Here is a 26,744-nt window from a genome sequence, read left to right on the forward strand (position 1 = left end):
AGAAGCCAGTGGTTCCAGACCAGTTTTTTCACACAACCTGACAGCTCCTGTGGGAATGGAGACAGCTCTATTTTTAGCTTCAGTTTTGAAAGTTTGAATGCTATCTGCTTATTCTTATCTATATCCATGTCCCTTACCTTACTACCTCCACTCCCTGAAATTTGGGTGGGCCTTGTGCCTGGCTTTGACAATGGATTGTAAGCAAGGTGGTGAGTGTCACTTCCAGGCTGATGCTTTCTCATCGTGGGGGCCACGTGGAGAGATGGCCAAGCCTCAAGCTAGCAGCAGCTTGAGTCACCTCCCACGGAGGGGCAGTGTGCAGAGAGGGGTCCACTTTGCATTAGATCTGGTGCGAGCAAGAGGTAAACCCTGGTTCAGTTAAGCCACTGAGATTGTCAAGGTTTATTTGTTACACTGGCCTAATTTCACTCATCCTCCCTGATCCAGGAGCTTGAAGGAAATCTAGTCTTACCTCACTTCCAACAGAGGAATCCTTCCTACAGCATTCCTGAGACACAGCCCAAATACTTCTTGGGAATAAGACCAAGTAATGTAGCAGGCCATTATATAATGCTTACGATATATAACATTGTTTTCAGTCAAAATGTAAAGTATTTTATATGTCTTAATTCACCTAAGCCTCACAAAAACCTTAACTCTTCGATATTCTCTTCTTATTTTACAGCTGGAGGAACTGAAGCACAGAGAAATAAACTTGCTCGGGGTTGAACAGATAAGTTAAGTCACGTGCCTAAGGCCACACAGCAAGTCAAGTAGTCTCCCAGGGGTCAAGTCCAGGCAGCTGCTCTCCGTTTGCGCCTGTAACCACTGCACCATGCAGCCTCCCTGAACTGGGTTCTGATTGCCTTTTCTCACAGACTATTCAGTAAGACACAGAATCATAGATCCCAAAAGACGAGGCTGGAAAGGAACTCAGAGCTCAATCAATTGTTTCATTTCACATGGAGGAACAAAATCACCCTGAAAGCCATTTTCTTGCTTTAGAAAGAAAAGTTTCTCCTTTTTTTTCAACCCAGTGACCTGGGGAGCACTGTGGCTCCAGAAAAGGGCTTTCAGGAACCATCAGTTTGGAGGAAGGTGGAGATACAACTTCATCCAGACCAGCCCTGTACTAATCCATTTTATACAGCAGGCTTCTGTGAATAAGGCCTTCTGCTGCTTTAATTAAATTGAAAAATGATGGGTCGTCCTTACTTCTGCTCAAATAGCAGACTTGGAAGTCTGCACTAAACAAGGCAGAGCTTCTCATCAGCTGGGAGTTCGCAGAACATGGCTTTTACAGCCCAGCGGGCAGGTCTGGGGCTGGGATGACTTGTTGCTTCCACAAATGCATTCACTAGATTGCCTTTTCATCACTATTCATCACTATAGTAGGATATAAACTGTAGGATAGAAAGAGAGTTCCCAGAGCCTTTGATGAAACAATTTTTCAAATAAAAGTTTAAGCTCATTTGAGTTGAAAAAAGTAGCCACCTTGGCTGTGGGGACCCAACATCAGAGAAATGGCTGGGAAGTTACCATTGTGAGTGTTCTGTCCATGTGTCCTTAAGTGGGCTGCAGTGGAATTCTTCTTTCCCATCCCTGACTGGTAATGAATGATGAATGAATGAATAGATAGATGGGTGAGTGGATGAAAAAAAATGTATATTGAACTGATTAGTTTGTTCTCGGGGAAACACAATTTACAGTCTCAACCAAGCACACCAAGGTTTGCTCCATTTTAACACAACTAAACAAGATTATCCACATTTGCTGGTCATGTTAAGTGGTGAATTAGAAAGCTTTCTTTGCTTTCAAAACCCCCCTCTTTGTGCTGAGAGCAGTTCTAGTACATTTCTTCTCCCTCTACTATTATGTATTATGTACTGTTGATGTACAAATGGCGTGGTTTACAAATTGGTTATGTCAAGAAAAAGGTGTATATTTGACAAGGGGGGAGGTTGATGGAGCAGAAGAGAGACAGGAAAAGGTCTAGGAAAGGAGTTCAGGGGAGGTGTGCTCACTGCAGACCCTCTTACCTTGCGTGGTCCCATCCAGTCCCATGATGAATTTCACTGATCTGATGATTTGCTCTGCTATCGGGGGGCTCATGGATGTAGCATATGCAGTGCTGTGCAAGTAAACCCGTAAATAATCCACAAGGTCCCTTAATAAAGGAGGGAAATCTAAAAAGAAGGCAAATGATTCTCCATGTTGGTGGTGAGAATCACATCTAGTCCTGTCTCCATCCATCATAGCACAAGGTATTTAAGTCCTGAATATGATGTGCTTTCCAATGGGCATCACCAAACTTTTGTTTTCTCGATCCCTTCTTCTTAGTCTCTCCCTTAAAAGCCTAGAAGATCTACAAAAATGGGATGCTGCAAATTTGGAGTTGAGGTCTGTAAGGCAAAACCAGATGTGTAAAGGAAAGATGGCTTCCTCAACATTTGTTTGAGTACCTGGCCTATAGGAACACTAGGTTAGTACTCAGGAGTGTCCAGAGAATACAGGTTGTGATTTTTGCCCTGAGCGTGTTACAGTTGATTGTGCCCATAATGGCAGGAAAAGTAGCAAGACATGCAAACTCGTCTATGCAGGGAGGCTAAGAGACTGCAGGGGATAGAGACAGGTTATGGCCAGCGGGAGTAGATAAGGGAGGCTCCAGTGAGAACCTGGAGTGAAGTCTTGAGGAAAGAAGGCAGATAAAGATAAAAAGAAACTTCCAGGGGAGGGGAGTGGCAGAAGGGAGAGGTGAGAAGTTAAACCAGAGTGGAGGTGAGGACCAGATGAACTCTGGTTGTGCCTGGGCAGGAGGGAGCTACTGGAATTTTCTTGCAACACTATTTGGAGTTCTGACCCCCTGCAGGACTCTGCTCTGTGCTGTAGTGGGCATGATTCTCCACCCGCAGGCTTGGGCGCTGAGGCCAAACATAAGGTCCCAGGTAACCCCTCTAGGAGCCCAAAGAAGCTCCGATAACCTAATTCTCCGTAGTGGAGTGGAGGAAGGGTCTCAGACCTGACATCTGGAGGCCCTTGGCCCTGGCTGGGCAGACCATCTATCAGGGCACCTGCACTGCCCCACAGCCTGGGAGGCTCGGGCTGTCCTGCAGGAAAGCTAGCGGCCCATGATGGCTCTGAGTTAGCAGTAGGGTCTGCAAAGGATCAGCCACCTTCTCTTCCAGGAAAACGAGGCAGCTGAGAATCCCACTTAAATGTCTTCTCTGATCATCCCCTTGAAGATGAACTTGGGGGAGCTCTGCTTTCACCCCCTTTCACCGGCCACGTTCACTTCTTCCTCTGCCCCTGGGACTGTGCCCGCCTTCACTTTTCTCTCTCTGAGGGTGTGGGTGTCATGGTTGTTACCCAAGCATTTTTTTTTTAATTTTTAAATTTTTTAAAATTGAAGTGTAGTCAGTTTATAATGTTGCCTTAATTTCTGGTGTACAGCATAGTGATTCAGATATATATATATATATATATATATATATACACACATAAACATTCCTTTTCATATTCTTTCTCATCTTTATAGGCAATTGCAAGTTATTGCATATAGTTCCCTGTGTGCTACACAGTAGGACCTTCCTGTTTCTCTATTTTATATATAGTAATTAGTACCTGCAAATCCCAAACTCCCAATTTTTCCCTCCACCCATTCCTTCCCCACCCTAGTTACCCAAACATTTTAAATGTTCATAATTCATCTTTGTATGAACTAGTAACAGAAGTTATTAGCTCAGTAAGTAGAGAGTACCTAAGGTTAGCAGGAATTTTACTGAACATTCATAGTAACGTGAGTGGCCTGCATCGCGGGTGGTTGGTGATGTGATGCTGCTACCTGGACCCCCGGGGGGACCTGGCAGCTTTGCTCTGTCGCCCCCTCCTCCAACAAGTCCCTCATCCTAAACCCCCTCCTCCACGCTCTTTCCTCCCCGACTTCCTTTCTCCTTCATTTCACACTCTTCATGCCTTGTTTTGTTTCTACCTTTCCTTCCCCATTCTGCCTACTCTGATTCCCTCTTCACTTCCTTTCATTTTAAATTCTCCATTTAAGTCTTTCTTCTCTCCTTTCATAAGTATTTCCTCCCTCCCTCCCTCCCTTCCTTCCTTTGTTCCCCCTCTCTCTTCTCTCCCTTTCCCTTCACCTCATTCCTTCCATCTTTCCTTCCAGCAAGTTGGTACAAGGCCTTGCTCTGGGCTCTGTTCTGGATGCAGGGGTCCCAGAAGAGGAGGGCAGAAAGCCTGGTCCCTGGCAGCCCTCCTCTTGATTAAATCAGGGTTAAATTTCTGTCCATTCTTTCATTTAGCGAATCTCATAAAAACGGTTGGGTGTGTTTCACCATATCTGACAAGGACGTGCACGATCTTGGCCTGACCTGAGGCCCAGGTCACGTGGTACCCAGGGAGCCCACTTTGGAGGATGGGGGGCAGTGGGGAGGGGTTGGGGAGAGCGAGGTGGTCATTTTCCAGAGTGGCTGCAGCCAGGCAGCCCTTCAGACTCCTCCGTGAGCAGCAGCAGGGTTTTCTTTCTCTGTTGAGAGCAGGTGCCTCCCCACAGGATGCCAGGAATGTCAATGAGGAGGGAGTGGGTGGGACACAGAAAACAGGATGATGGGGGCTCATGTAGACCTGAGTCAGAAAAGGGCTGTTTTGAGGAGCTGATCTGAACTTGAAGGATGGGGAGATTGTTGCAGAGGAGGACAGGGGCAGGGACACATGCTAAAATTAGGAATGAAGTTGATGCCTTAATCAGCAAAGGATGGAGGAGGCAAATGGGGGTAGAGGGAGAAACTACTGCCTCCAAGAAAGGTAATGAGGGCTTGTTCCCTTGAGGGCAGATCTGACAGCAAAGTTATGAGACAGGCTCTGGAGCCTGGATCACGTGGGTTCAAATCCTCGCTCTGCCACTTACTGATATGTGACTGTGAGCAAGTTACTAAACCTCTCTGTGCCTTACCTGTCTTCTCTGAAAAATGAGATAATGGTAACATTTATCTCAGGGACATTATGAAGATTAAATAAGTTTATACCGATACGGTGCTTAGAAAAGCAGCAGGTACGTAGTGAAGACCTGACGCTGTTGGCAACGATTGTTAATGGATTGCCAACTCAGAGATTCTCAAAACTGGAGCACAGAGTGGGAGGAGGGGACCAAAAACTAAAAACTTGTTGGAATGTCTTTATTCCAGCTCCTTCATTTTGCAGAGGGTGATGCTGTAGCTTATGTAACTGCACTTGGGGAGCCTTAGAGATCAAAGCAAAGATTTTTCAGCCCAGAACTTCCTCCATCCTTATTGGGCAGTAGCAGTAGGAGTGAAAGGAAAGGAAAAGAGAGGCATTTTAAAGAAAGGACAGCACAAACCTGATGACAGATTGTATGACTCTGCAGAGATAGGAGAGCTGATATATTCACTGACAGGCCCAGAGCTGATATTCATTGGCTGCTTGAGGCTTCACTTGAAGAACTTTACATGTATTAACTCATTTTAGCTTCACAGTAACACTATGATGTAGGCTCTATTTTTTATCTCCATTTTATAGGTGGGATCACTGAGTCACAGAACAGCTTAGAAAATTATCTGACCAAAATGTGGTTGGATAATAAGGATCTAGACTCAGAGAGTCTGGCTATAGATCAACCCTTCCCACCCCACCTTGGCACCACAGTATATGACTTCTTCAGACCAGAGGAGCTGGCTTGGCTTGAGTGAGGGAAGACTCGGAAAGCAGAGATCACCTTCACTGCTACTTACCCCTGTGGTGTTTCCCTAATCCACAGACTGTGCCTGTGGAGGAGGAGGGGAAGGGGAGCATTCTTAATATACTCAACTATTCATAGTCGAACCACAGAATGAACTGCATCAGTCTTAAAAGTTTTCACATGTATTAACTTTTACTTCAGAAAAGAGACTGGAACCTCCTTGAGAGCAAGGAGCAGAGTTAGACACTTTATTACACCCTCACTTAAACCCATAGAGATGGGCACTTAGTGGGGGTCTGGTAAATATTGATGGTCTAACAGAAAGCAGAGGGGTTTAGGGACTGAGGAAGGATAGTGAGGGTCCCTGAATTATAGAGGAGGCACAAAGCTGCATTCTTAGGAACAGGTGTAGCTATTGTGGGCAAGAGGGTCTTGTCACAGAAAGAATTCAGAGACAAGACACAGAGGTTAAGAAAGTAAAGATTTATTAAGAGATGGATAGTACACTTTCGAGGGGAGAGTGGGCAGGCTCAGTTGAGCAGCTGCCCTGAGTTTCCTTGGCAAGCTCGGTTATATGGGTGCAAAAGTGAACGGGCAGAATAGTCATTGGCAGGGAGGGCTTTGGGGTTGTCTTTCCTGATCTTCATCCCAGCTCCACCTCCCCAGGTGGGGAGGAGGGATTTTTTTGTCTTTATTTAGTCTTGATTGGGAAGTTGGATGAGGTCATAATGAACAAAAGGTTACATTTGGGTGGGGCTCTCATAAGCAAAATGGTTACATATGGATGGAGGTCATAATGATCAAAAGGTTACATTCGGATGGTGAGGATTCCTGTCCTGTCCCACCCTTCTGCCTCCAGGATGCTTATCAACCCAGAAGGTATGGCTTTTTATCAGTCCAGAGGACTCCATTTTTCTTAGTCTGTCCAAGGACCCCTGTTGTTTACAGGACGTACGGTTTTCTACCATTTGCCCATGCCCCCCTTTCTCTGCTCGTATCTAGCTACCTGCCTGCTCTAACATAGCAATATTCTCCTAGTGCAGGGGGATCACTGACAAAGATCAAAGAAGCAAAACAAAGCTGCTTTTTATCCCTAAAGGGCTCCTTATGTCCCCAGCCCCCAGTTTTCCTTTGCAAATCAAGGAATTTCACAAAGCCAAGGTTACGTGTATCCTTAGTTTGAATTAGTACCTCATCAACTCAGTATCACTTCCTTTTGACACTGAGACTGTGAGACAGGATGGAAGGGAGTAGAGCCATTCAATGAATGCTACATCAATTAACATCAAAATGGTGAAAGATTCAACCCCTAGTAGGCCTTGAGCTCAGGATGATGAGAGATTTAACTTCTAGTAGATCTTGAGCTTCATTATACACCCATTGTTAGTATTAACATGGTGAATAACATACCCACAGGCACCATGGCAGTCCCAAGGCTAACCACAAAAGGTCAAAGCATGGAAATGGCCAACTCCCTGGGAATCCCAGCCCCTTCCCCTTAGACTGGTCCTTCCACTTATTAGCATATGAAGCCACCAAGCCCATAAAAACCAGCAACATGGCACCTCACGGCCGCCCCTCTCTCCCTCTCTTTGGAAAAGGCCCGCATTCTGTCTATGGAATGTGTACCTACTTCTAATCAGAGCACCCAACCCCCACACCTCATGGCCTTTTTCTTGCCTTTCAATGTATCTCTCTGAATAAATCTACCTTTACTCAACTGTGGCTTGCTCTTGAATTCTTTCCTGCACAAAGCCAAGGATCCACGCTTGGCGGGGCACATCCCAGGGGCTCAACCGAAGCCTGGGACACAGCCCTTCTCATGCTCCATATCTGTTTTCCTGCATCAGCTGTATTGTCCTTAATCTTACTTCTTTCAGACTGAGTCCACCTTCTCTCAGAGTCTGAGTGTGTGGATGGGAGCTAATTTGCTTGTGTGGTTCAGAAAGTAGGTCTCTTGGAGTAACTTCTGCAGAGCATCAAGGGACCCTCGGCTCCTGGTTTCTGATTCCCTCCTGTCACTCACCCACTGGGCGCCATGAGCAGTTAAGAGTTGGCTTTGGTCTCTGGCAAGGCAGGTCTGGGTTGTGTTTTCCTTTGGGAGTGGGGTGGGGTGGGGGTGTTACAGGTCTCCTCAGACCGAGTTTCCAAGGCCATTAGTAAGTGCAAAACTAGAGCCTAGAGTTCAAGGACAAAGGTGGCTTTTCTGAGGAAATCAGACAGGAGACTCTCAGAATAAACATCTTGGTGTTCATTGCACGACCCCCATTTACTTCAAAGCGCTGTTTAAAACAGCCAGGCCTGAGCACACAGGGCAGAGCTGGCTTCTGCCTTGGTCTGGTGCCAGGCTCCTGGGGTAACACTCACTCCAAACCTGGCTGCCCTGCCGCACCTCCCTCCTCCAGAACCCCAGCCCTGCAACCCAGCAGTCAGGAGGGTTGCCTTGTCCCCATTCGTTCGCCAGTGCCTGGCCTTGTGGAGGCTGTGAAAGCCAGTGGTCAGCCCCAGGCAGGCAAGAGGACTCAGGATCCTGCCTGAGACAAATCTGGACCCAGAACCTGGGGTCCACAGTGTCATCCACATCTCAGAGACTGGAGCAACACAAATTAAAAAATAAAATAAGGAAACTAGCCCTGTCAACTCAGACTTCCTTCAAAGAAGCCGTTTATGGAGGGGAGCTCTGAGAGGTGGAGAGAAGTAGGGACCTGGCATTTCACTGAAGGTCTGGAAAGAACGGAATACTTCAAGTTGGGTTGTTCGCAGGTCATCTCCAGCACCTCCAAACTCACAGGGAGCAAAACAGCAAAACCTTTCTGGCTCTTGAGAGACTGTATTTGCAGGTTCCCTGACGTGGGGAGAGTTGGTCTGGCCAGGGCAGGAAACTCCAAGAGCAGAGATGAACTGCAGGATGTTTTGTTACTGGAAGGCTGAAGCCAAGACAAAATCTCTCCTCTCTGTTGTCGTATCTTAGCACCAAACCACTTTTTCTCTTGTGTGTTTCCAAATATATTTTCTTATGTGACACATCTTGTTGCTAATGGGTGCAGTTCCGACCTTGATCTGCTCCATAAAGATTTCTAGAGCCTCCTAGAAACTGTTACTAGGAATATCGTCCCTCTACCACTAACACGGATGTTGACAGTTAAAAGGAGAGTGAAGAGCTAGGCAGTTTTATAGTTTTCTAGATTTTTGGACCCAAGTGATTATTTTCAGATCTCAAGATTTACTAGAAACCCTATGAACACTGGAATTATTAAGATTTTGGAGAAATGTAAAGAAAGTCCTTTAACATTTATTTTAAAATATCCAGGAAAAAATATGTATAACGATACTCGGAAAACTAAACTCTAATTATTTAAATATATAATAGGAAGAGTTTTTCAAACAAAGATCTTTGGCATTTCCCCAATCCTGAGTCCTATCAAAAGCGTAGTTTACAACAAACTTAAAGTGAGAATTCTTCACAAAATTCTTCAAAGTTCAGGAGAATCAAAACTATGATTTAAATTGAAACTACACATAAGTTAAAATTAACATAATGTAACAAATTAAAGGCACAGAGGAGCAGATGAATAAGTTCCATTAACTCATAGGCTCCTGAGGCTAGAAGGAAACCAGTTTCCCTGGGTTTATCACAGTCTCACCAAATGATTCCAGACAGGTGTTTACCTGACTGATTTTAAAATCACCAGCAAACAACATATGCAGACATTTTCTCAAGGGACCTCCTATCTCGTGCGCATGCACCACATCTTGAAGATTGCTCCGTTTTCTAGGTTTTGTGTCTTGCTACTTCAGACCAGCAGGTACCAGCTAAAGTTAGTTAAAAGTTAAAGTTAGATCCAGCTAAAGAGCCTCCGCCAAAGGCGCTCTGATTCTTGCTGCCACCTAGTGGTAAATTCAGAGACTGCAGTGTAACACGGAGGCGGGGAGACGGAGGAATTGGGGAGGAGGAAGTGGGTAGGCGGTAGGGGAGGGAGGATGAGGAGGGGAAGGGGAGGGGAGAAGGAAGGAAAGGAGGAAGAATGATGCAGCCCTCTGGGTCCAAGTATGCACAGAATGAGTTTTTAAAGAGCAAAAATATTTTGCATACTTTTTCTTCATCCTGATTAATGTAAATAATCACAATTGCTCAGTATCTACCCCAAATCAATAAAGGTTACATAAACAAGAACACATACACTTTTAAATTAATCCACCAGACTTCAGGATGGAGTGTACGAGAGAGAACTACACTGAACTGGTCGGAACTTCGGGCTGTCAGGAGTCCTTGTTTCAAGCGGGTTTCAATGAAGGAACTCTAAGGGGAAAATTGTGACAGCTACCAAATTTAACAGCATTTCAAGGATCCACTCACTTCAGTTTATTCAGGTGCCTTTGGTTCAGGAAGTAGAGTTACACTTGGTGAAAAAAATCTGTAGCTCAGAACTGCTGCTAAAGTCATCACAAAACCACAAGCTAACAGAGGAGAGTAGCCGGGGTGAGGGCGCTTCTAAGTTCGAGACCTTCTGATCCCATGGCTTTGACAGTCGAGGAGAGGAACATTTAACCTCTCACCATATTCAGCCGAGTTCTGTAGCATCCTGGGCACCCCTATGTTTTTAGCATCTCCCAGCTAACTCTTTCAGGCCAGAGGAGGGAAGATGAACAACAACGTGCTGAGCTCGGAAGATAGTGATGCTTATGGAAGGGTGAAGACCACTGAAAGCTCTAGACATTTTAAGCATTTGTGCACTGCATGGCAATGTGAGTGGCCACAATAAAATCTGTCATTTTAAACCATGGGCAATCAGATGGATTTTGGCTGTACTCACTGGTTTGTCTAACTGGTTTCCCAAGAGTCTGAACTCCTGTTCCTGCTGGTGACAATGAGTAAGGATTTCAGAATTTCAGATGAGCCATTAGCCACCACCTGCATGCACTCCTTTTGGGCTGCTGTACCCTTGTAGGTGGAACCAACACCATCCTGACAGTCTCTTGGGACAGGTGTAGGCCTGTAGAGATAGCTACAAGGATTTGGACAAAACTGTCATACAAGGGAGCAGATAACTGCGTCTTTTATCCCTCAAACCTAGGTTTTAACATTTCGTTTTCTTTCTCTCCTTCCCCTCCCTCTTCTTTTAAAATTCTTTTGAACATTTCTTTTATATTGGTAACCCCCTTGGTGATATTGGCACTAGAAAGACAGGGGTAACAGTCTAATTCCATCAGATCAGAATCTGAAGTCATGTAGATAAGAAGTTGGAAGATGACAAGGCTTGACCCATGGCTTATCCAAAATTGTGGGAGAGAATTATTTTGCAGAGAAAAATCTTGAAAAAAAGACATTTCTGATCTTGCTACTATTTTGATTAAAACTCTTAAACCCCACAACTTACAGCACAGGATCTGCCTTCTTAACACCTCACCTTTGACCACTGTTTCTACCACCCACCTTGTGTTTTTCTTGCCACACAACCAAACTACTTACAGTTTTGTGACATCCCTTATCACTTCTGTGGTGTGATATTCATTATCCCCTCTTTCTGAAATATAACCCCCCCATCATTTGTCTGCAAGACTGACATTCATTCTAAGACTTCTTAGATTCTGCCCAGCAGAGGTCATCATCCCTCTCCTTTGTACTAAGTCTGTGCCTGTGAACACAGTGCTGTCTTTTTATGCTCATGTGATCACTCATCACAGGCTCCTCTGCTCTAGCAGAGGGTGAGCTCCTCGACCTTCTGGGCCTGGCTTGGCTGTGACCATGCTGTGGCTACCCTGCGCTGATGGATCGGGGTGTGCTGAGCTGAACTGGAGCACTCATGGGAATCACAGAACCCTGAAGACTGCCTTCCCAGACACAAGGGACCTCTCTCTTACCTTCCTTCCAGCTTTGTAACCTCCTAAGGCTCCAAAGCTTTTGGTGAATGTGCCCATGCACACATCAACATCTCTGGGGTCCATTCCAAAGAACTCCACCACACCACGACCGCTGGTGCCCACAGATCCGATACTGTGAGCTTCATCTATGTAGAGGTAAGCCTTGTATTTCTTCTTGAAGGCCACAATCTGGGGCAGACGCACGATGGAACATTCCATACTAGAGCATAAGCCTCCTGGGACGTGTGGATTCTCATGACCTCTCCCAGGGACTTGAGCACTTTTAGTATCTCTGCCATCTCCTCTTGTTTAGACTGCAGGAATCTCCCTTTCTTCAGTTCTTTAACCAGAGAATTGAGTTCCTTCCTCAAACTCAGGTTGACCCTCATCATTTTTCTGTAAGTATCAGTGAGGCTAAGTATATTTACTGAATCTTTGTCGAACCTGGCATTCTCTACAGATGTCTCCATCCCAGCATTCTCCTTTTTAGCGCACAAATCTTGTCAATGAGTTGGCATTTCTCCTCAATCAGAGCAGCCAGCGTTTTTTGCCAACTTCTCTTCATGTCTTCCATAAAGTCAACTTCTATAAGACGGAACAAGTCTGAAAGTACATAAGACACACACCAATAAGCTGATGACAGGTGGACATGCCAATGTCTGCCCTTCTAGGTTCTGGGAAGAGAACCATGAACTCAGGCCATTGGGCAGCAGCAACACCACGACCTCACTCAGCTTCCCAAAGACAAGCCCTAAGCCAAGCTCCACAGAGGACGGCAGCCCCTCCATGGCACTGATCCACCACAGGGCTCTGCCCTGTTACCATGGATCCCCCAGCCACGACAAGCCCCGGGGAACACACCAACATTCCACCTGGAACCCAGCCAGCAACTGACACCCTGGATTGGCCAGGGATCTTGTCAGTGTTGGAGGAAGGGCTGTGTCAGAGGAGAGGTTTGTAACAAAATTGTAATTTTCTCCATTATGGTCATATGGTCATTTTTTCTTCCCTCTTTCCTTTGGTGTTTATCTCAATACACAATACAAATGAAAAAAAAAAAGAAAGATGAATGAAGAACCCACAAAAGAACTTTAAGAAACACAGTATTAATTAAAGCATAGGAGAATGCCCCAGGCCCTCCTGTTCAGTCCTCAGGAGCCCAAATGCTTATTTGTGGTGCCTGGAGTGTCCCTGCTTTCTCTTCCCTTAGTGGGTCTCCGTCCTGAGTGAGCACCAGGATCCCTTGAATGGTTTGCTGGGCTCCACCCCCAGAGTTTCTGACTGAGAGGACCTGAGGTGGGCTGAGAATTTGCCTTTCTACCAAGCGCCAGGCAGATTCTAGTACTGCTGGTTGGAGACAGCACTCTGAGAACCTCTGCTCTAGATAAACTTTTGTTTTAGTCCCAGCTGCTTATTTTTCATGGTATTAGTGTAATTTGGTAAATTTACATGGTATTGTAAATTGCAAGAACACTTCAAGTCCTCCAGCAAAAGGAAAAATAGGGAGTAAATAAGCACCGAAAAATGGCACCTCTGGAGCCCAATGGATTTAAAAGAACTTTTGTCTTTAATCAGTTCTCAGAACACTTTGTCAGCCATGTCTACACCGCACACAGTTTTGACTGCCCTGACAGGTGAGTTCTAAGAAAATACACAGACTCGCACTCTCACCCCACGAAGGGGCTTGTCAAACAATTCAGACAACCCATCGATTTAGTTCAAGAACTAGTCAATTGATACAGAGAGTTGAATTTCTCCCTTCTTCTTAATTAGTTTATTTATTAAATTTAATGTATTAAAAAAATAAGTGTTGGGTCAATTCAATCAAAACAGTCCGGCTTTTGTATAGTCACCCAGACCTATGGGTGTTGGATGTAGCAGTTATGATTATAAAAAAATTTAAAGGATTTTATTTTTCAGAGCAGTTTTAAGTTCACAGCAAAATTAAGTGGAGGGTACAGAGATTTCCCACATACCCCCTGCCCCACATATGCCTAACCTCCTCCATTATCACCGTCACCCACCAGAGTGGTACGTATGTTACAGCTGATACACCCGTATCATCCAACCCATACATCATCATCTAAAGCTCGTAGTTTATATTAGGGTTCACTCTTGGTGGTGTAAATTCTGTTGGTTTGGGCAAATGTAAAATGCCATGTATCCATAGTTATAATATCCCACATTTTCACTGCCCCACAAATCCACTGTGCTCCAGCTCTTCATCCCTCTCCCCACCCAACCTCTGGCAACCAGGGATCCTTTTGCTGTGTCCATAGTTCTGCCTTTTCCAGAGCATTATGTGGCTGGAATCATATACTATGTAACCTTTTCAGATTGGCTTCTTTCACTTTAGTAATACGCATTCAGGTTTCCTCCATGGATTCTCACGCTTCCATAACTCATTTCTTTTTAGTGCTAAATAGTACTCCACTGTCTGGATGTTCCATAGTTTATTTATCCATTCACTGACACTAAAGGGCATCTTGGTTGCTTCCAAGTTTTGGCAATCGTGAATCAAGATGCTATAAACATCTGTGTGCAGGGTTTTGAAAACACAAGTTTTCAGCTCCTCTGGGTAAATACCAAGGAACAGGATTGCTGGATTGTAAGATGAAAGTATGTTTGTGAGAAACCACCAAACTGTCTTCCAAAGTGGCTGCACCATTTGCATCCCCACCAGTAGTGAACGAGAGCTCCAGGTTGCTGCATCCTCGCCAGCATTTACTGTTGTCAGTGTTCCTGACCTTCTGATAGATGTGTAGTGGTATCTTACTGTGTTAATTTTCATTTCCTTATTGGCATATGATGTGGGGCATCTTTTGACATGTTTATTTCCATCCATAAATCTTCTTTGGTTTGGTATCTTTTAAGGTCTTTGGCCCATTTTTAACTCAGTTGTTTATTTTCTTATTGTTGAGTTCTAAGAGTTCTTTATATCTTTTCCATAGCATTCCTATACCAGATGTATCTTTTGCAAATATTTTCTCCAGTCTGTGGCTTTTCTTCTAATGCTCTTGACATTGTCTCTCAGAGCAAAGGTTCTTAATTTTAATCCAGACCAGCTTATTGCATTTGTGTTTTCACAAGGTCATTCTGAATGGCTGTTTTCAGATTTTATTTTATTTATTTATTTATTGTTTGTTTGTTTGTTTGTTTTGTTTTCAGATTTTAATGAAATGAAGATCAAATAGCATTATAGAGTTCTCTTCAAATAGAGTTCTCTTATGTAAGTTTGCAAGTTAATTCCAGTATTTCCTTAGGGAACTGCTTGTTAAAAGTTGTTTCCATTGAGAAGGAAGAGGTTCACCTGTCTGACGGCCCACACTGAGATGGTAGCCACACCACTTACTAATTGAGGACTTGAGCAACTTACACGATGTTCTCTGCCTCAGCTCCCTAGGATGTAAAATAAGCACGATGGGGTCACGCTGTCCCTAAAGTCTTTATAAGGACGACTAGAAACAATGCTGGTAAAGTGTCTGACACGTGATGAGCTCACATTGGGTTCTCTCTGTTCTCAGGAGGAGTTCAGATGGAAGTGGCTGCAAAAAAGAAGCCTAATCTGAGAAATTGGGAACTCTTGCCAATGCTCTGTGTTGAATTTTCTAGGAAAAATCATACGGGTGTCTTACAGAGTAAGCGGCTGTATGCCTTCAAAATTCTAGAATCTTCTTCTCATCTTTTAAAATGTTATGAGTTGGTAACACAAACAGGCCAGAAATGGACATGTCGCAAATAGCCACTCTTTGTTCTGGAACTGAGTTTGGCAGGAGCCAGAGTTAAAGTTCAACAGTTTGCAGACACTCAGGGCAGCTAATTAGCCATCCTTGCTGGGGCTGGCCTAGCTGATGTTAGGAGTCTGCCCACCTGGTTTATATTTCTTCCTCTAAGATTAATGACTCAACCATACTGCCAATTTCTGGAGTTAATGCAGGGCACACGAGTCCAGAGAGAATTCAGTTTTTATAAAGAGTTATATTCACCCACACTAAGTTTTCATTTTCTCAATGTGACCAGATTTGAACTGAACCTTTTCCTATAGTGGGATATGGAGTTTGTGTGCATAGCAAGGCTATCTGTGTTATTCCTGTGGATTGCTGTCAAATAACTGTGCCAAAAATGGTAAAGAAAACAAGAACAGCATTTTATTCTTTCTTCCTGATTGGAAGTTTGTGTTTTCTTTTGATTTCAATAGAAAAAAATCCACTAAAATACAACTGTAGGTAAAGATAATTCCACCAGTTAATTTGAAGCCCTGTGTAGGAACCTGAATTATTCTTACACCAGCAAGCCAGTGAGTAATTTCTTTATATCTTTTCTATTACATAACATATTAGCTAAGCGACGAGACTCCTTTTAGAAATCTCCCTCTCACCACCCTCTCCTCCATATAAAAAACATATTACCCACTGGTAGCGTTGGGAATTAAACCACTGGTTTGCCAAATTACATGGTGGGAAAATCTCCTTGGTGGCCAGAAGTATAATCCAGGAGAAGAAAGGGAGGTGGAGAGAGAGGGAGTAATGGAGTTAAGATCGATTAAAAGTAAAGTAACTACTGTTTTCTTTTTCTTTGTCTTTATTTGTTTAAACATATAGATATGGGTTAGAGTTTACCACTGAGGTTCTCAATCCTCGATTTCAATGTTTGTTTATATATGTATTTTTTGAAAAGGCTGGATAGTATTTCTCGATCAGTTTTATTTTGAAAGTTCGGGCTCCGGTATGCTGGTTTATACCCCAGGATATTTGGGATCCCTCTCCCCATCTCTAGTGTATTTTTGAATAATATTGAGATTTCTCAGCCACAAGGAATTGACAACTAGACTTCTCAGAGACACAAAAATAGAAGAGTGTGGCTAAAACAACACAAAGGGAAATGAAGTTGAGAACACTAAAATAATGCTATTGTACTTTTAAACCCCAAATCATGGAATCATGGAATCATGGAACTCTAGACTTCACATTTCAATGTCCCTATTTTACAGATGCAGAAGCTGAGCCCTAGAGAGGTTAATGGAGAAAGTCAAATGGATGACCTTGCATTTTCCATGTTTACTTCATTGGAAGTCGACATGTGGGCTGACTGTCTGTTTACACTGGGCCTCCGCCCCAGCAGGGCCACTTGGTTTGAATCCCAGCTCTGTTTTATCTCAGTTATCTCCGCTGGGGCAAGCTCTCTAGGCCTTGGAACCTCAGTGTCTTTATCCTCACAATAACCTCAAGAGTCCTGGGGGAGCTGACCCGGGTCGGCCCACCTGAAATATTTAACAAGGAGCAGACACATGATAAATGTGAGCCCTGTCCTCTGACACCCATCCTCCATGTGTCAAACAGTTTCACTGTGCAGATGGATTATTGTCTTCCAAGTTGCAACTTCTTCAACCGGAAATAAATTTAATGATGGAGACAACTACCCTTGTTTGTGGGTTCACTGTGGGCTGGGCTTCTGCCAAGCACTAGTTTCTATAATCTCATTTAATTCTTACAAAAGAACCCTATGAAGGGCACATATCTGTAGGCAGCAACACAGGATTTGAGCCCATGATCCAGGCCTCCCCTTAAATCCTGACTCCCCTATATTCTATATACAAATAATAATACATACATGATTTATGGATTGTGACATTATTATTGTTACTAATATTGTAACTGCTTTTGTGGAATTTATTGCCTTCCCAGACTTGGTATGTAGCCTTTCTATTTTGATACCTACCTGAAAATGTCTGATTTGGTTGGTTGCTCTTTTTTCGAGTTTTGAAAATTGATTTATGTGAGTTGTCTGTGGTGGGGGGACTTTGCCCATTGGGGCAAACCACAAGTCAGAGATAAAAAAGATCTGGGAGGGAAAACTCTGAGGAGGCTTTGTGTAGACATCCACAAAGTATGTGTCCATAACGTCTCTAAAAAGTAGAAGGGCATTTGTGGACCATTGATTTCATGTTTCTAAACCTGACCCCTTGGAAAGTTTTGTGCGAAATAATTTCATTTTCCGGTGATAGCAGCAAATAAGAACACCCACATGTTCCTGAGCTCTAGTCTAGGCTAGCTTTATTCTACAGATGAGGAAACTGAGGCCACAAGAGGTACGGAGGCCTGTCTGAGAGGTGCCTTGTTTCCAGTCTTTTAGGTCACAATCTCATTTAGAGGCAAGATTCCTGTGCAAGTGACATAAAAGAAACCACTCTGTGAACCACATCCACAGACAGTGGAGACATCTCTCTGTATATAGATCAGGTTGCTTGAGGTGCTGTGGTAGATTGCCTTCAAAGGTGGCTGTCTGCAAGTCTTCCCAGCCCAGTACACACAAGCCAACCCTCCCACATAGTGGTGGGGTCTATTTCCCCTCCCCTTGAAGCTGGGCTGCCCTGGGGACCAGTAGGGTATGGCATAGTGATGCTGTACCAGTTCAGGGCCTAGCCCTTAAGTGCTGGCAACTTCTGCTTTCATCCTCTTGGAAGCCAGCTGCTGTGTTGTAAGGAAGCTCCAGCTAGACTGCTGAATGACAAAAGCCTGCAAGACAGAGACAACAGCTTCCCAGGAAGAGGAGAAATAAGGCACCTCAGTTTACTGCCAGTACCAAGAGCCCAAATGTGTGAGTGAGGTCATTTTGGAAGCTCCAGCCCCAGCTGAACACTTCATTGAATGTGGCCCCATAAATGACCCCAAGCCATGCCAAGTGGAGCAGAACTGCCCAGCTGGTCCAGATACCACACCGAGGCGTGAGAAGTCCTCACTCACTGTAGTGCCTTGAGGTAGTTCGTCTCACTGGGCAATCACCACTGCTAGTGAACCCTCATCTGCAGTTTGGTGCCACACTGTCTTGGATCCAAAGCCCAGACCTGGCTCCCCTGTTCTCCTGGGATCACAGTAGGACCCAGGCCCAGCACCGCCATTAAGAAGCACTGCCACTGGGGTGGTTTCTCTGGGTAACTGGTGGGGATATTTGACAGTGAAGCCCTGGTAGTCCACTTAACGCCAGCCATGATCAAAGGACTGAGAACCCAACTGCCCTTCAGTGGAGCCGAGTTCTGTTTATGTGCAGTTGGGTTCTGTTTCCTCTGGTTAAAGGAGCTTCCCTCCCTCAGTGGACCCAGGCCTGGCTGACGGGTGTTTAGACAAGGGCTCCCGTCCCAGACTGGCATCTGGCACACATCACCCAGGGAGAAAGACCGAGGCTTGAGGTTACAGCAGCCAAAAATCAAGATGAGATTATTTCCCAAAAGGAGCACGTTCAGGGCTAGTGAGTGGCTAAACTCTTCTACAGCAGGGTTTCTCAGCCTGCACACTTTGACATGGGGAGCCAGACAATTCTCTGTTTTGGCGGACTGCCCTGTGCATTGTGGGAGGTTTAGCAGCATCCATGGTCTCTGTCCACCAGATGCCAGGAGTCCCCTGTTGCAGTTGTGTCAGCTGAGAATCGCCAAGCCTGCCTGGGTGGTGCACTCAGGGCTGGTTAGATCAGCTACCTGAAAGAAATGCTGCTTCTGCTCTCCAGCATCATTTGCAGCCACACTCCTTGCTGGGAGTTAAGCCCTCATTCTGACACAGAAGGAAGGGGGCCAGGCACAGCCATTCAAGGAATGACACAGAAATTAATATCAAAATGGTGGAAGATTCAACTCCCAGTAGGCCTTAAGGCTCAAGATGGTGGGAGATTTGACTTCCAGTAGACCTTAAGCTTCATTATACGCTCATAGTAATATATTAGCATGGTGAATAACATGCCCACAGGCACCATGGCAGTCCCAACGCTAGCCACAAAAGGTCAAAGAGTGAGCAATGGCCAACTTCCTGGGAATCTCAGCCCCTTCCGCAGGGTAGTTGGAATGGTTCTCCCACTTATTAGCATATGAAACTATTAAGCCCATAAAAACTGGCAACACGGCATCTCGTGGTCATCTCTCTCGCTCCGTCCTCTTCAGAGACGGCCTGCACTCTATGGAGTGTGTACCTACTTTTACTTTAACCTGAGCACCCAACCCCCACACCTCATGGCCTTTCTCTTGCCTTCTGAAACAGCCTATACTCCATGCAGTATGTATCTCTCTAAATAAATCTACCTTTACTCAACAGTGGTTCACTCTTGAATTCTTTTCCTGCTCAAAGCCAAGGACCCAGACTTGACAGAGCATGTCCCAGGGGCTCCATCAAGACCTGGGACATGGCCCTCCTCATGCCCATATCCATTTTTCCTGCATCACTCCAGAGAGATGATGTGGGTCCTAGGCTTCACACAGGAAGCTCTCCCATTTCCATACTGCAACCTTCCACCTGCAATGAGTCCACAAGGTATTTCTTTGAAATAGGACTTGGATGTAATATTTTAAAATTGACTGAATACATTTGAGCAAATTACATTTAAATCAGGGTACCAGCAGGAGAAGCAGAGAAAATGTGTGTGACACGATTAGGGGGTGCTATGTTCTAGGAATCTTTCTTGGAAATCCAAGCATTAGTGATAGCATACTCTTTGATATCCTCTGACAAGAAAACTAACAATATAAGTAATAAAGAAGAGGAATAGTTATTGGAAATAGCTTCTGTGTAGTATGCTGTCGATAGTACCTGGCATGATATGGGAACCAATGCACACATCAGATGTCATTTCTCTTTCTTTAACAAAAGCCAGAGACTGATTCTTTAGCTGATGCATCAGGTTGAATGTGAAATCAATCCATTTCACCAAGATAATACAAGGGCTGTGAAAGAAGAAATGGAAGAGAAAGGGGTCTTCATTTTATTTTATCCTGTGTTTTCATCTGCAGAACAGGCATAATGATACTCCTGGAGTCAGTGTTGTGTCCTGCATACAATGTTTCCTCATTACAAAATGTACCAGACTTTTTTCATCCTCATCCTCTTGACATGCGGGCAGCAAGTGACACAGTTACACACGCTTGAGTTCTCAGCTTCTCCTTTCCAGTGTCTGGAAAATTCTTTGGTTTTCTCTTATTCCCCTTCTCTTCCAGTATCCTTTGTGGGGGCCATTTCTTCTTTTTCACCCTTTTCCTTTTGAAACTTCCTTCCTGGTCCTTTTCTCTGTTTTGTCATTTGCCTGCCAGTGGGTCTCACACTTCAGTGAACATGAGTCATCTTCTGGGGAACTAGTTACAACGTGGATTCCCTGGCTCACTCCCAGAGACTCTGAACCAGTTGGTGTGGGGTGGGCTCTGCAGTGTGCATGTTCAGGATCTTAGGACCCCTGGGTCCATCACTCAAAGCCAGATCTCTGTTTTGAAATATATAATGATTTTCCTACCACATTTTAGACAAACCCACAGATACCTGAAACTCAGCATTTCCGAGATAGATCTTGTGGCAGACTGCACCACCAGCCTCAGTTACTACACCCCCCATTCCAGTCCTTTGACATGTGACTTCACAGTCCTTCCCACCAAAGGGTGGAGACTGTATCCCTGCCTCTGATGTGGGTTCAGCCAAGTGACTTGCTCAGGCGAACAGAAGCCAGGGAAGACAGCAAGCTAGTCCCAGGCTTGGTTCTAAGAGGACTTACATGTTCCTGCTTTTCCTCTCAAGCTTCTACCAGTAATATGAAGAAAGCACTGCCAGACTAGCCCATTGGCCCTGGGAGAGTCCCAGAGAGGCTGAGAGACAAGAAGGGCACAGTCAGCCCAGCCCTCTGCAGTCATGAGTGAGAAATGTGTGCTATTTGTTGGATGTCACTGAGGTTTTAGGTTGTTGGTTGGTAAGAGCTATCTAATGCCATCTCAAAAGCCCCTTCCCATCTGACCCCTGGCCACCTTCCTGATGTGGTTTCTCAGTGTTCCCCACCACACAGCCTCCCAGTGCTCGCTCCTCTTTGCTTCCCCTCTCATCTGCCTGGAGAAACTCCACACACCACTGACACTCTTCCAGCCAACAAAACAGATTTTCTTCCTTCTCAGTGTCCCTAATGACTCATCGATTATTTCTTTTTTAAGCACTCATTTCGTTGCTCATCATTTTTTTTTCTTTTTTGTGGGGGAGATAATTGGTTTATTAATTTACTTATTTTAATGGACGTACTGGGGATTGAACCTAGGTACAGCATGTACTCTAACATTGAGCTCTACCCTCCCCTGACATTGCTCATTATTTGATCTCATTTCCTTCCATGGAAGGCAGGGACCTTATCTTAGTCATCCTTTTAGCCTTAGTCCTGATGCCCAATATTAGCACTAAATTGATATTTGATAATTGAATACTTTTTCTTTTCATGAATTGAATATGTTTTCTTTTCATGTAGAAGATTGTAGACCAGGAAACAAGAAAGAGAATGGCATTTTTAGATCTAAACAGGAAATATGAGAAAGAATAAATGCCTCATGCCTGCAATCATATTTTTTTAACTAACTGTGTTTTTGGCTTTTTTTTTAACATTTTTTATTGATTTATAATCATTTTACAATGTTGTGTCAAATTCCAGTGTTCAGCACAATTTTTCAGTCATTCATGGACATATACACACTCATTGTCACATTTTTTTCTCTGTGATTTATCATAACATTTTGTGTATATTTCCCTGTGCTATACAGTGTAATCTTGTTTATCTATTTTACAATTTTGAAATCCCAGTCTATCTCTTCCCACCCTCTAACCCCCTGGTAACCACAAGTCTGTATTCTCTGTCCATGAGTCTATTTCTGTCCTGTATTTATGCTTTGTTTTTGTTTGTTTGTTTGTTTGTTTTTGTCTTTGTTTTTTAGATTCCACATATGAGCAATCTCATATGGTATTTTTCTTTCTCTTTTTGGCTTACTTCACTTAGAATGACATTCTCTAGGAGCATCCATGTTGCTGCAAATGGCATTATGTTGTCATTTTTATGGCTGAGAAGTATTCCATCGTATAAATATACCACCTCTTCTTTACCCAGTCACCTGTTGATGGACATTTAGGCTTTTCCATGTTTTGGCTATTGTAAATAGTGCTGCTATGAACATTGGGGTGCAGGTGTCTTTTTGAAGTAGGGTTCCTTCTGGATACAAGCCCAGGAGTGGGATTCCTGGGTCATATGGTAAGTCTATTCCTAGTCTTTTGAGGAATCTCCATACTGATTTCCACAGTGGCTGCACCAAACTGCATTCCCACCAGCATTGTAGGAGGGTTCCCCTTTCTCCACAGCCTCTCCAGCATTTGTCATTTTGGATTTTTGAATGACGGCCATTCTGACTGGTGTGAGGTGATACCTCATTGTAGTTTTGATTTGCATTTCACTGATAATTAGTGATATTGAGCATTTTTTCATGTGCTTTTTGATCATTTGTATGTCTTCCTTGGAGAATTGCTTGTTTAGGTCTTCTGCCCATTTTTGGATTGGGTTGTTTATTTTTTTCTTATTGAGTCGTATGAGCTGCTTATATATTCTGGAGATCAAGCCTGTGTCAGTTTCACTTGCAAAGATTTTCTCCCATTCCATTGGTTTTCTTCTTGTTTTACTTCTGGTTTCCTTTGCTGTGCAGAAGCTTGTAAGTTTCATTAGGTCCCGTTTGTTTATTCTTGCTTTTGTTACTTCTAGGAGAAAATTTTTGAAATGTATGTCAGATAATGTTTTGCCTATGTTTTCCTCTAGGAGGTTTATTGTATCTCGTCTTATGTTTAAGTCTTTAATCCATTTTGAGTTGATTTTTGTATATGGTGTAAGGGAGTGTTCCAGCTTCATTGTTTTACATGCTGCTGTCCAGTTTTCCCAACACCATTTGCTGAAGAGACTGTCTTTATTCCATTGTATATTCTTGCCTCCTTTGTCAAAGATGAGTTGACCAAAATTTGTGGGTTCATTTCTGGGCTCTCTATTCTGTTCCATGGGTCTATATGTCTGTTTTGGTACCAATACCAAGCTGTCTTGATGACTGTAGCTCTATAGTATTGTCTGAAGTCTGGGAGAGTTATTCCTCCAGCCTCTTTCTTTCTCTTCAGTAATACTATGGCAATTCTAGGTCTTTTGTTGTTCCATATAAATTTTATTATGATTTGTTCTAGTTCTGTGAAATATGTCCTGGGTAATTGGATAGGGATTGCATTAAATCTGTAGATTGCCTTGGGCAGTGTGACCATTTTAAAAATATTGATTCTTCCAATCCAGGAGCATGGAATATCTTTCCATTTATTAAAGTCTTCTTTAATTTCCTTCATCAATGGTTTATAGTTTTCTGTGTACAATTCTTTGAACTCCTTGGTTAGATTTATTCCCAGATATTTTATTACTTTGGGTGCTATTTTAAAGGGGATTGTTTCTTTACTTTCTTTTTCTGCTGATTTATCGTTAGTATAAAGAAGTGCAACTGATTTTTGAACGTTAATTTTGTAACCTGCTACCTTGCTGAATTCTTCAATCAGCTCTAGTAGCTTTTTTGTGGACCTTTTAGGGTTTTCTATATATAGTAACATGTCGTCAGCATATAATGACACTTTTACCTCTTCTTTTCCAATTTGGATCCCTTTTATTTCTTTCTCTTGCCTAACTGCTGTGGCTAGGACTTCCAGGACTATGTTGAATAGGAGGGGTGATAGTGGGCATCCTTGTCTTGTCCCAGATTTTAGTGGGAAGCTTTTGAGTTTTTCACAGTTGAGTACTATGCTGGCTGTAGGTCTGTCATATATAGCTTTTATTATGTTGAGATATGTTCCCTCTATACCCACTTTGGCGAGAGTTTTTATCATAAATGGATGTTGAATTTTATCAAATGCTTTTTCTGCATCGATTGAGATGATCATGTGGTTTTTGTCCTTTCTCTTGTTGATGTGATGTATTACATTCATTGATCTGCGTATGTTGAACCAGCCTTGTGTCCCTGGGATGAACCCCACTTGGTCATGATGTATAACCTTTTTTATGTGTTGTTGGATTCTATTTGCTAAAATTTTGATGAGGATTTTGGCGTCTATGTTCATCAGTGTTATTGGCCTATAATTCTCTTTTTTTGTAGTGTCTTTGCCTGGTTTTGGTATCAGGATGATGGTGGCTTCATAGAATGAGTTTGGGGGTATTCCTTCCTTTTCAATCGTCTGGAAGAGTTTGAGAAGGACTGGTATGAGTTCTTCTTTGTATGTTTGGTAGAATTCCCCAGTGAAGCCATCCGGTCCTGGACTTTTATTTGTAGGGAGGTTTTTAATTGCTATTTCTATTTCCTTTCTAGTGATCTGATTTTTCAAATGTTCAGTTTCTTCTTGATTCAGTTTTGGTGGACAGTATGTTTCCAGAAACTTGTCCATCTCCTCTAGGTTATCCAGTTTGGTTCCATTTAGTTTTTCATAATATTCTCATTTGATATTCTGTATTTCTATTTTGTTTGTTGTAATTTCTCCATTTTCCTTTCTTATTTTGCTAATTTGTGCTCTCCCTTTTTTCTTCTTTGTGAGTTTGGCCATAGGTTTGTCGATTTTATTTACTTTTTCAAAAAACCAGCTTTTGGTTTGGTTGATTTTTTCTATGGTCTTGTTAATCTCTATTGTATTTAATTCCTCTCTGATCTTTATTATTTGCTTCCTTCTGCTGCTTTTTGGGGATTTTTGTTCTTCTTTTTCTAATTGATTCAGGTGGTGGGTTAACTTGTTTATTTGTGATTGTTCTTCTTTTTTGAGGAAGGCCTGTATTGCTATAAACTTCCCTCTTAGCACTGCCTTTGCTGTGTCCCATAGGTTTTGAGTGTTTGTGCTTTCATTATCATTTGTCTCAAGGTATTTTTTAATCTCAGCTTTGATTTCCTCATTGATCCATTGTTTTTTCAATAACATATTGTTTAATCTCCATGCTTTTCTTTTTTTCTCCTTTGTTTCTCTGTTGTTGATTTCCAGTTTCATGGCATTGTGGTCAGTAAAGATGCTTGAGATAATTTCTATCTTCTTAAAATTGTTGAGCTTTCTTTTGTGCCCAAGTCCATGATCGATCCTGGAAAATGTTCCATGTGCACTTGAAAAGAATGTATATCCTATTTTTTGGGGGTATAATGCTCTGAAAATATCCACCAAATCTAGTCTTTCTATTGTAGTATTTAATTTCTCTGTTGCCTTGTTTATTTTCTGTCTGGAAGATCTGTCTAGTGATGTTAATGCAGTGTTAAAATCTCCAACTATGATTGTATTCCCATCAATATCCCCCTTTATCTCTGTTAGTAATTATTGTATGTACTTAGGTGCTCCTATATTGGGTGCATATATATTAACGAGTGTAATATCTTCATCTTCTATCACTCCTTTAATCATTATAAAATGTCCTTCTTTATCTTTCTTTATGGCCTTTGTTTTAAAGTCTATTTTGTCTGAAATTAGTACTGCAACACCTGCTTATTTGGCTTTTCCATTTGCATGGAATATCCTTTTCCATCCCTTCACTCTCAATCTATATGTGTCCTTCTCTCTAAAGTGGGTCTCCTGTATGCAGCATATTGAAGGTTCTTGTTTTATTATCCAGTCTGCCACTCTATGTCTTTTGACTGGAGCATTTAGTCCATTAACAATTACAGTAATTAATGATAGATGTGTGTTTATTGCCATTTTGAACTTATCTTTGCAGTTGAATTGGTATATCCTCTTTGTTCCTTTCTTCTTCCTTTTGTGGTTTGGTAATTTTCCTTTGTATTATCATGGATTTTATTTAATTTTTGTGACTCCCTTGTAAATTTGTGACTTGTGTTTACCCTTTTTTGTAAATCTATTAACCCATTACTATAACTGTTTTTATTAAACTGATAGTAACATGATCTCAAACCCATCCTACTGTTAAAAAAATTTTAAAAAGAAAGAAAAAAAATATTCTATATTTCCCTGCCTTCCTCTCCCACTCTCAGTGATTTGTATGTTTTTTTTGTTTGTAATTCAGGAGTTATCACCTTTCCAGTTGTGAGTTTCTCATTTCTGTAGCATCCTGCTGCTTTTCTGTTTAGAATAGCCCTTTCAGTATTTCTTTTAGCGTGGGTTTAGTGTTGCTAAACTCCTACAGCATTTTTTGTCTGTGAAACTCTTTATTTCTCCTTCTATCCTAAAGGATAGCCTTGCTGGATAAAGTATCCTAGGCTGCATCTTTTTTCATTCAGGGCTTTGGATATATCTTGCCACTCCCTTCTGGCCTGTAGTGTTTGTGTAGGGAAATCAGCTGAGAGCCTTATGGGGGTTCCCTTGTAATTCACTCTTTGCTTTTCTCTTGCTGCCTTTAGAATCATTTCTTTATCCTT

The 26,744-nt window shown here is 42.9% G+C and overlaps 1 protein-coding gene and 1 long non-coding RNA gene across 2 annotated transcripts in view; one reads left to right on the forward strand and one right to left on the reverse strand.

Moving 5' to 3' along the window:
- The window catches only part of LOC102527056 (serine palmitoyltransferase 3), a 107,627-nt gene that overhangs the window by 38,124 nt on the left and 42,759 nt on the right, over positions 1 to 26,744 (reverse strand). The window contains 2 exon segments of the mRNA XM_015240833.2: positions 2,032 to 2,167; positions 11,556 to 11,786. Of these exon segments, the coding sequence (XP_015096319.1) occupies positions 2,032 to 2,167; positions 11,556 to 11,786 (367 nt within the window).
- LOC140687370 (uncharacterized) lies at positions 12,445 to 16,984 on the forward strand. Its single transcript, XR_012061625.1, has 2 exons — positions 12,445 to 12,519; positions 16,557 to 16,984. It is a non-coding gene; the product is annotated as an uncharacterized lncRNA (long non-coding RNA).

Source organism: Vicugna pacos, chromosome 19 (genome assembly GCF_048564905.1).
Source record: "Vicugna pacos chromosome 19, VicPac4, whole genome shotgun sequence".
NCBI lineage: Eukaryota > Metazoa > Chordata > Mammalia > Artiodactyla > Camelidae > Vicugna > Vicugna pacos.